This window comes from Sesamum indicum, linkage group LG11 (genome assembly GCF_000512975.1).
Source record: "Sesamum indicum cultivar Zhongzhi No. 13 linkage group LG11, S_indicum_v1.0, whole genome shotgun sequence".
Taxonomy (NCBI): Eukaryota; Viridiplantae; Streptophyta; class Magnoliopsida; order Lamiales; family Pedaliaceae; genus Sesamum; species Sesamum indicum.
The window spans coordinates 7,936,578-7,947,664 of record NC_026155.1 but is presented as its reverse complement, the minus strand read 5'-3'; the positions used below and the strand labels follow the sequence as shown (position 1 = coordinate 7,947,664).

At 33.9% G+C, this 11,087-nt stretch overlaps 1 protein-coding gene across 1 annotated transcript in view; it reads left to right on the top strand.

The window, feature by feature from the left end:
• The window catches only part of LOC105173549 (putative ABC transporter B family member 8), a gene marked incomplete at its 5' end in the record, with an annotated part of 6,207 nt that continues 1,299 nt past the window's right edge, over nt 6,180-11,087 (top strand). The window contains 8 exons of the mRNA XM_011095332.2: nt 6,180-6,422; nt 6,539-6,593; nt 6,997-7,175; nt 7,312-7,769; nt 8,504-9,044; nt 9,189-9,368; nt 9,513-10,796; nt 10,888-11,077. Of these exons, the coding sequence (XP_011093634.2) occupies nt 6,180-6,422; nt 6,539-6,593; nt 6,997-7,175; nt 7,312-7,769; nt 8,504-9,044; nt 9,189-9,368; nt 9,513-10,796; nt 10,888-11,077 (3,130 nt within the window). The remainder of the gene's footprint in view (nt 6,423-6,538; nt 6,594-6,996; nt 7,176-7,311; nt 7,770-8,503; nt 9,045-9,188; nt 9,369-9,512; nt 10,797-10,887; nt 11,078-11,087) is intronic.

The following is an 11,087-nucleotide window of genomic DNA, read 5'->3' as shown; positions in this document are numbered from 1 at the left end:
AATTGATTTATTCCGACATAGTGAACTATCCTCGTCATATCGCAGATGTCGCGTTCTTAATTATTTATAAGAACTGTTTAATCTTTGTGATCAAAAGAAGCCAAAAGCGGGATTAGGTCTTTTTAAGTCTATTGGAATAAGGTTTTACTGCTGATTATGTTCAATACTTTTTGACCACTTTTTGTGCAAGAAATGAATAAATAAACTCGCATAATCCTAAAGCACGCTAATATAATAAAGTTTTGGGGAATAATTTGAGTTAACGTCCCGATTAAATATATTAATCTCCACATTCCATCACATGTTAATTCTCATTTTTTAATATACACGCCCCAATAATGACGATTTTCTTATAATTCTTCGCCATAATCTCTCTTAAACAAATGGCCGTCGTGAAAAAGATTTTCAGAAAGCTGCTTAATTATTCCACGACAGCCACAAACATATCGAGTAATTATTATGCTACTTGATTAATTAATTACTATATTTCATTACTTTGATTGAATTTTATGAATATTTTCAAAGGTCGGTGATAATTATGCATTTGGAACGACAATTTATTTATATATATTTATGCACATGGATCCGATTAAACAACAAATACGTTTACGATAAGATTATTCTATGCTAAGAATTTTGTAAAGTTTGATGTAATGTGTTGAGGAGGGCATCTTAATATGACTCCCACTGCAAAGTCACTTAACCTTTAATACTTTTTTCGCCTTTTAAATGTGCTAATATCATCGAAAACTCGCCGTCATGGCAGAATATTTGTACATCATGTGTTGTCTAAATATACAGTAATTGATTCTAGACAGTTTCTTGTTTGTGTGTGTATATATATAGCACTTTTGCACTTGCAAATGTTTCAAAGAAAAATTGCACTCGTAGTTTGTTGTATAAATCCTTAAACAAAGTGTGTCGTTTGAATCATTTCAGAGGCGATTAAGTATTAATTCTTGACGTCGAGTTAAATTTGGGAAAGGAGACATACGGCATTGGCTTCCGGAGGTTGCAATAAAGCTTGGATCACCATTTTCTTGAATATTTCAGTACGTATTTTCGTTCTGATTATATGCATTCGTTAATGTTTTATCGCAGTTTATTGCATGAATATCAATTATTGTGTAATATGTCATGTTATAGCCTCTTCTTAGTTTCTTTTCTTCATAAACATTCCCAATTGCTTAAACTAGGAGCATTTATTTACGGCACATTTATATGTAAGTTCATATCTTTTATTTTTGTATTGAAAAACCTAAACTTTGTTCAAGAAAATCTTAATTTAAATTAAGTCTAGTTAGCCTGAATTAATGGCATCATGATAAGTGCAATACACTTACTATGTAATTGATATACAGTTTCGAAAGAGCAATCAATCACATAGTATACCAGCATGTTAGTACACTAACTAGGTGATTATGTACAATTGGGAAGTTAATCAGCCTCTTTGCGACTTTAGTCTCATTGTTTTTTTAACTTACCATATAGCATCCTATAACTCCAAAAAACAGTTCTAATTTTAGTTCCAAAGCTAAATTCTGTTAAATTTCCGACTGAAACATTACGTGCATGGCAAGAGCTTCATTAAGTGTTGAGAGGCGTTTTCATTATAAATTTAACGGAATTAAGGTTTGGGACTAAAATTACAAATTTTATAGAGTTATGGATTGCAATGTGGTGAGTTAAAAAAAAATAATGACTTATGATTGCGAACGGACTAACTTATGGAACGTAAAATACAGTTTTTCCATGTACGATCACGAATCAAATTTGATCTGATTATTCACATGTTACGTGCTGATTTGTGGGAGTTGATGAGGGGCTCCACAGTTATTATGACACAAACACAACGTTGGTTTATAAAAGGCATTTGCTGGGAACGTCTGAGCAAAAATCAAACTTTTACTTTATATGTTCCTTTTCTTTTATTCTTCTTCCAACATCATTAGACATGACCCAGAACTACTTCGACGTTAAGCATTCCCACTTGTTTTTAAGGACAAGTTTCACAATATTTGGCTGAGCTTATAAATTTTTTTAAATATTTTATAATATATTTGAGAGTTTATAATTTTTTAAAATTATAAGACCAAATTTTTATTAGAAGGCTTATAAATTCTTTAAAAAAATTTAAATTCACATAAATATTTTTAAAGCATCTTTTAAGCTTTTTAATCTGAATATTCAATCAATAAAAAAAATGCATTCATGAATTTGTTAGTATTTCACTTTTTTTTTTATGTAATTGATGTTTTTCCCCTCAAAGCAAAATTATTTATTTATATAATTCTAAATTCTAATAATTTGATAGTTTCATCATATTTCTGGAGGGATTTATCTGCTTGCTCATTCACTTCTTGCTGAAGGGACTTACTTGGATATATACACTCTTATTTCAATTGATTAAATTTAAAATTATTATAGGCACTATAAAAAAAATTTGCCCTACGTCATAAATCACCACACCTTATAAACCGTAAATCAATACTATGGACTATGATTAAATTTTTACCATTGTTAATTAATATCTACCATGATTTTTTTAGCTATGTCCAAACAATTTGTCATGATTTTAGATATGGCTAATGCTTTGGCCTCATTTGCAAAAACAACTGTTAATGGCCGTTATAAAGCTATAATTAATCTATATTCACCATGATTTTTTCTTTTACCATACTAATTAACTGTAGCGAAAAATCTAATATCTTCAAGTGTGGTAAAAATTGAGCCTTTCCACTTGGTGTTCATGTTGTATTAATTAGAGGTTCTCTTTTTTTCTTTTTGAAATGGTAATTACAGAATTACATTTATATTTTAATAAATTGTATAGTATACCATTTTAAATAATACATTAATATAACAAAAAATATAATAAATTAAAATAAAGTGAGACAAATATCCACATGTCCAATAAAATTCGGACCCATATCAAATTAGTCCACGAGACCGTAGCTTTAAGTGTCAAGCTAAGACATCATCAGTGTATTAATTATAGACTTTAGAGTCTTAATTAATAGAATTTAGTATAAATCGCACCTGTTTCGAAAACTAGTCTGCTTGGATATTCAGATCCTAGTTTACTTTAGAACGACACTTTTAAAAAGTAAAAATTGGTCTACGTACATACATTATATTTTTTTTCCTTGGTATAACATTGGATATGCAACATTTGGATCTGTATGTATAATAATCATAAATTTGGTACTGTAATTTTTACTCCAATCACAAATTTAGTAGTCCTCCTATCACATATTTGGTCCCCTTAATTAATTAATTAATTAACTAACCCTTGTATTCATACATTTACCGCTCCCATAAATTTTTTTTCGTTGGAATTACACAGGTGAGTTGTTCTGGCACTAGAAAAAAATTACTATCGCCTACATTTTAATTGTTATAAATGGTGAATAATTATTATTAATTATGATTTAATAAAATCGATACAAAAACTTACTTTATTCATCATAGTAGAAGTACTCGTTGTTGCTCTTCACCATGGTAAAAATATTCACCATGACTAATATATATTATGTGGCCATGTCAACATCTATTGACAATAATTATTTTTTTAACTATAGCAATTAACCATGGTTAAATATTACATTTCTTCTAATATGACCTAATTAATATATTTAGTAGTACACATAAATACTTAGTTTTTATGAAACTGATATCAATAGGATCCGGAGGGTATTTGCTAATTTTATTTAAAATTATCTTACAAGCTCGTCTATCTTATAAGATGTTTTTAAAGTTTATAAATTGTTTAATCTTATTTCAAAAATAATTAATCTCTTAACGAAGATATTATTAAGATCGTGGAGCTTAATTATAAGACGATAGTAATTTTATTTCGTAATTTTTATAATCAAACTTCAAGGAATTTGTGAAAATCTTAAGAATTAGTTGGAAACTCCTTATTTATTTATTTTCCTAAGTTTTTTGTCTAAAAAATTTACAGAACAGTGTTCAACATCTTATAAACACTCAAACATTTTATAAAATATTTTGAAAAATTTATAAGCGCACCCAAACACCTCCTAAATCTAGTTGGAGAAGGGCGTTTGTGTTTTTGATAAGTAAAAACAAACCAAATCTTAGTTGTACGTGTTTAACTAATTAAAGTCGAAGGAAATGTCTTATTCATAAAAAATAATTAATTTAAATAAAAATATTTTCTCATGTTAATATACAAAACAAACCAATAATTAATTGTTTACTGCTAATCATCTCTTGATCAGTGGACCTAATTATAATTAGATAAAAGGAAGGGAGATAATTAAATAATCAAATACTTTAAAAAAAAAAATAGTAACTTTCTTTTCCCTAATAGGCCTTTAAAGCATTAATCATGATCTCATGCTAAAGAATGATATTATATATAATTTAACAGCGATATTGAAAGCAAATTAAAGGAAAGTAATTATAATACTACTTTTTAAAAAATTCTAACACAGATCGGACATAATCAGATCCAAACTAATTATATGATAAATATAATATATTTATTACGTAATTGTTGTACAATTCAAAAAAAAAAATCATCACACCAAATATATCACATTCACCGTATAATAATCTGATTCTTTCACACATAATTTGAGTAAAAAAAAAATCGTTTCCGTGCATGCATTGTTCTTTAATATATATTGCCTTTTGGTTTGGCCACAAAACTTGGTGGAATAATGCAGCAAAAGGAGGGTAGAGAGAGAGAGACAACAATTAATTAAAATATAAAATAGAGATGAAAAGGGATATGGTGCCAGCCCATTGGAGCAAAAGGAATTGTCTTCTAATTCTACCAGATCTCATCTGCAGCTGCAATTTGCTACGCTGTATTCTTTTATTTCTAGTGCTTCAGAAAATACATTAATTTTATCAAAGTAGTAGATATGCAATATCTTGTATATCCCATTAGAATCTTGTCTGAAATTAGCTGGAAGCTAAGATCTAAAAGGATTTTCAGGTAGCAAATTGTGTAATAGCAATTTTCTATTTAATCTGCCCAGAAAATTAAAAATTTGGTGTAAATACGGACGAAAATTGAATATTTTTAGGGAGTTCTTGGGTTAGCATATAAAAGAAAAAAAGAAGAAGAAGAAAGAAAGAAAAGAGGAATAAAGTGTGAAATTTCCCAACAAAGATTGCCCATATTTGGATGTCTGGCTAATTTTGAATATTGGTCAAGCTGGAATCGTGTCAAGGTTAAGAGGTGCAGAAACTTCAATAGTTTAGTGTGTATATATATTTTATAATTATCTGATGAATCTGTTTAACAAATCATTAAGTACCTCGCGATCTTTGATAATTATTTAAAAGTTCATTAAATTCTTAATTTAATTAAAATGCTTTCTACTCTGAAAAGGGATCCTTCGGAAACATAAATCTCGTAGCTTGTTAATCACTCTGATTTAATTATATCATGATTTATCTAAATATATTCTACTCATCATAAAAATAAAAATAAAAATTGACCCCATCAATTTTACTAAATCCTCCTGCACTTTGCTCTTCTCCAATGTTGAGGCCTAAGGACAAAATTGGCCAAGGAGCTCTTCTTTATGATAAATGCAGATGTCTTTTACCCAAAAATTGTTGCTCACGTCAAATTTGGTCGAACCAAATTAGCGATATAAAAAGTGTGATACGATCGATTGTTTTTTTTATTACAAAAATCACACGAAAAACTAATATATTTCATTTACCATATAATTGATTTTGATCTGAGCAAATCCAGTCTAGATTAGAATTTCCGGTCTTCATTGCCTTTCAAGAATTAAAGAATTGGATACAAAACCATTCTAAAAGGACAAAAGATGATATCAAAGCAACATCACCTTGGCAATAACCAACAAACGAAAAGCAAAAGAGAAACCCTACTTGCAAAAGAGTTGTACATGATGGTTTCGTGGTACTGATTGTGACCTCCACGCACCAATGCACAAATAATACAACCCCACATACAAACATTTGAATATTGAGTCATGCAAGGCCTCCATCTTGCTCAAAAACTTGCCAACTATTTCTAAGAGGAAATCAAATGCTTTTTTGCTTACAAGAAAGTGATCACCTTTCTGTCTATTCTTGTTTGTGTTTTTCAGGGAAATTTTCAAGGAAGAGCTGATCATCAGTACATACTCTACTTTCAGTAGGAGAGTATCAAAGAAGTCTAATTAAAAATGTGTTCTCCAAAGAAAGGAGAGACGGCTGCGGACAAGGGGAGAAGTTCATTGACTATCTTATTCAGATATGCGGATGGGCTCGACGTTTTGCTCATGCTGTTGGGCACATTTGGGGCTATCGGAGATGGCATGTCGACAAACTGCTTACTCATATACGTTAGCCGGCTTTTTAATAGCTTGGGTTTCGGTAAGTCATCGCCTGAGGACCATGGGAATTTCATGGATGAGGTTGTGAAGGTTAGCATTCACAAATTAATTTTCTTTTTTAACTTCTAATTTTCTGAGTTTTTCATCAGTAACTTGTTATAAGTCAACCATTTCTCACAATTGTTTTTGTGGGATTGTCCTAACAGTGCAGTTTGTTCTATGTGTACTTGGGGATAGCAGTCACGGCAGTAGCATTTATGGGTAATTTCTTCTCATAATCATGCTTAATTTCTTAGTTCTCTCTTCATTATGTGCTGAAATATTAATTAATTACTGATCAATTTAGAGGTCTAGACCAACTTAAAGTGGTCCGTAATGTTTGTATAACATTGCATGAAATCATAACAAAGTAATAATAACCTTATCTCCCAACCAAAAGAAAAGAAAAAAGATGACAAACTATCAATGAGATTTATGTATATATCAGTAATCAACATCAAAAGTAGGCAAGAACCAAGAATATTTTTGAAACCCTAATGTTTAATTTAACTCTAAAGCATCTTTTGATTTGTGATTCAAACAAAGTAGCATTATATGTGAAGAAATATATTTTCCTGAGTGTTGATCATCATAAAACAATATTATTCTACTGTGCGCACCGCAGAAGGCTACTGCTGGAGCAAAACGAGCGAGCGCCAGGTTCTAAAGATCCGGTACAAGTACTTGGAGGCTGTACTTAGGCAAGAAGTTGGATTCTTTGATTCACAAGAAGCAACAACTTCAGAAATCATAAACAGCATATCCAAAGACACTTCTCTCATACAAGAAGTCCTTAGTGAGAAGGTAATAAACGTAGGCCGAAAATCGTTTTGGTTTTCACATATTACACACAATATTAGTTAATTACAATGTGGGTTTAACAAATAAACCATGAAAAGCTATAAATTCATTTCTGATCATGATTATCTGCTAATTGTAGGTGCCAATTTTTTTTATGAACATGTCAATGTTCATCACAGGGCTTGGATTCTCAGCCTATTTCTCCTGGAGATTGTCCTTAGTGGCCTTTCCCACTGTCTTTCTCTTAATCATTCCTGGACTGATATACGGCAAATACCTTCTTTATTTATCAAGAAAGAGCTTCAAGGAGTACGGCAAAGCAAATTCCATCGTCGGGCAGGCTCTCAGCTCAATCAGGACTGTGTACTCATTTACTGCTGAAAGGAGCATAATTGAGAAGTACTCATCGATATTGGACCGAGCTAAGCATCTTGGAATTAAGCAAGGAATTGCGAAAGGTCTTGCTATTGGAAGTACGGGACTTTCTTTTGCTATATGGGCCTTGCTTGCTTGGTACGGGAGCCGTCTTGTCATGTACAAAGGAGAGAGCGGAGGAAGGATTTATGCAGCCGGCGTTTCCTTTGTCTTGGGTGGACTGTATGTTGCCTCTTCTCAATTATAACATGCATGCTCTTTTCATATATTTCTTGAGTTTCTATTATTTCCTCTTCATAATAATAATGCACAAAAGTTGAATTGGAATTCAAGCATCAATCACCATGATCCTGAATACTTATTAATTTGCTGTTTTCATTAACTTATAGATAGCAAAAGTCCATGAAATATGTACTTAGGAAATCGCCCTTTAATTTCTTCAGATGATAAGATTGTGCAGCATTTCATATTCTTACATAGAATTCTCATAAGAGTCTAACTCTAGTTATCACACACATGTACACGTCACACACACACACATATGTATATATCTTGAGGTTTCATGTAAAAAAGGCATCTTATAACATCATCTTAACTTCAAATGTACATGTTCTTGCTTTTAAGTATCACTTAAATAGAGATGGAGAAATATTAGAAGTAGTGAAGTAAAACAAAATAAGATCTGACAGAATACTCAAAGAAAATTTGCCCTCAATTGATTTCATGTTCTTGCATCATTATTTATATAAATTGCATGTTATATAGAATAACAATTACTGCTCCACTTGTTTTATGTTTGTCAAAGATATTAGAATAGGTGATTTCAAAAGAAAAATTAGATAGATAAACTACTTTAAGCTTCCTCACTGTTCATCAGAAAAGTTGACAAGCAACCAAGAATTTCCCGTTCGTTTCATCAGTTTCTGACATCTAATTCCACATGCAATACTATGCAGAGCCCTGGGAGCGGCACTACCTGAAGTGAAATATTTCACGGAAGCTTCAGTTGCAGCCTCAAGAATATTTGACAGAATCGACCGTATTCCAGAGATTGACGGTGAGGGCTCAAAGGGACTTGTGTTGGACAAGATAAGAGGAGAACTTGAATTTGATCATGTTAGGTTCACATACCCCTCCCGCCCTGATGCTATCGTACTTAAGGACTTCAATCTCAAGATTGAAGCAGGAAAGACTGTGGCTCTTGTTGGTGCAAGTGGGAGTGGGAAGTCTACTGCAATTGCATTAGTACAACGATTTTATGATGCGAATGGAGGAACTGTGCGCATTGATGGTGTGGATATAAGAACTTTGCAGCTGAAATGGCTGAGAGAGCAAATGGGGCTGGTAAGCCAGGAACACGCACTTTTTGGGACGTCAGTTAAAGAAAATATCTTGTTCGGGAAACTTGATGCAACGATGGATGAAGTAATTGCTGCAGCCATGGCTGCAAATGCACATAATTTCATTAGGCAACTTCCCGATGGTTATGAGACTAAGGTCAGTTTATATTCCGTCCCAACTAAAACTTAGAACTAGTTCTTATTACAATCACATGCAGTACACATGGTACAATTAAATGTTTAAAATCTTGCTAGTGAATATTGAGAAGTTAGCTGATGATGGTCTCTTTCTCACCTATAGATTGGAGAAAGAGGAGCACTTTTATCAGGAGGGCAAAAGCAGCGGATCGCAATTGCTAGAGCCATCTTAAGAAATCCTGTGATTCTTCTCCTTGATGAAGCAACAAGTGCACTTGACTCTGAATCAGAAACACTTGTTCAAAATGCCCTGGATCAAGCCTGCATGGGCAGAACTACTTTGGTACTGCCTTAGTTTCTATTAATCGTTTGCACATTTTAAGTTGATCAAATTAACCTCCTTTCTGACTCCTTGGAATTAGTTATACATATAGTTTTTCGTTGTATTTCGGTAAAACTAATATGGGATTGTTTTGAACGTAATCAGGTCGTCGCCCATAAGCTCTCAACTATCAGAAATGCAGATGTGATTGCAGTAGTAAGTGGCGGTAGTATAGTTGAGATTGGTACTCACAATGATCTAATTGACATGAATGGTCACTATGCAAGATTGGCTAAACTCCAAAGGCAATTTAGTTCTGTGGATCAAGAACAAAGTGTTGAATCTCGCCTCTCTTCAGCAGCAAGAAGCAGCACAGGCAGAAAGAGTGCAGCCAGATCCAGCCCTGCCTCTTTTGCTTCACCATTGCCTGTCCATACTACTCCAGAACCGCTATCTTACCCTCCCCCATCATTTTCCAGGCTGCTTTCGTTAAACTCACCTGAATGGAAACAGGGGGTAATGGGGAGCCTTTCAGCTATAGCTTTTGGCACTATACAGCCTCTATATGCACTGACAATAGGTAGCATGATTGCGGCATTTTTTGTACCAAGTCATGCAGAAATGCAAGCTCGAATCGAAAGATATGCTCTGATTTTCAGCTCACTCTGTCTCGCCTCCATTACCCTGAACGTCTGCCAACATTACAATTTTGCTTACATGGGTGAGAGCCTGACAAGAAGAATAAGACTGAAGATGCTCGAGAAAATCCTGACGTTTGAAGCAGCATGGTTCGATGAAGAGCAAAACTCAAGTGCAGCCTTATGTTGTAGACTTAGCAGTGAAGCATCCATGGTCAAGTCACTTGTTGCTGACAGAGTTTCTCTATTGATTCAGACCACATCATCTGTAACAACTGCAATGGTAATTGGACTAATCGTGGCCTGGAAGCTTGCTCTCGTGATGATCGCAGTCCAGCCTCTCACAATTTTGTGCTTCTACACACGAAAAGTTTTACTCTCCACCATCACAAGTAATTTTGTCAAGGCACAGAATCAAAGCACTCAGATTGCTGCTGAGGCCGTCTACAACCACCGCATTGTGACCTCATTCGGAAGCATTCCAAAGGTTCTTGAGATTTTCGATGAAGCTCAGGACGAGCCAAGGAAGGAGGCAAGAAAGAAGTCATGGCTAGCAGGGGTGGGCATAGGGTCAGCGCAAGGCCTAACTTTCATGTGCTGGGCTCTGGATTTCTGGTACGGAGGCACATTAGTTAACAGAGGAGAAATATCAGCAGGAGATGTGTTCAAGACTTTCTTTGTTTTGGTGAGCACAGGAAAGGTTATTGCTGAAGCCGGGAGCATGACTTCTGATCTCGCTAAGGGCTCAGCTGCTCTTGCATCTATCTTTGAAATTCTAGACAGGCAATCACAAATTCTTGGATCTTACACCGTAAGTAGATACTTTCCTGTTTCAAGCTATAGTTTCACTTTCTTATTGTTAGCATTGATGTCTTCTTGAATGTGTACTCGTTTTGGATTAGGCTGGGGACGACAATGGAGGAATGAAGCTAGAGAAGATGACAGGCAGCATAGAGATGAAAAGGGTTGATTTTGCATATCCGGGGAGGCCCGAAACACTTGTGCTACGTGATTTTAGCCTGGAGGTGAAAGCAGGCACAAGCATTGGACTCGTGGGAAAGAGCGGCTGGGGGAAGCAACCTGTAATAGCCCGCATTCATGG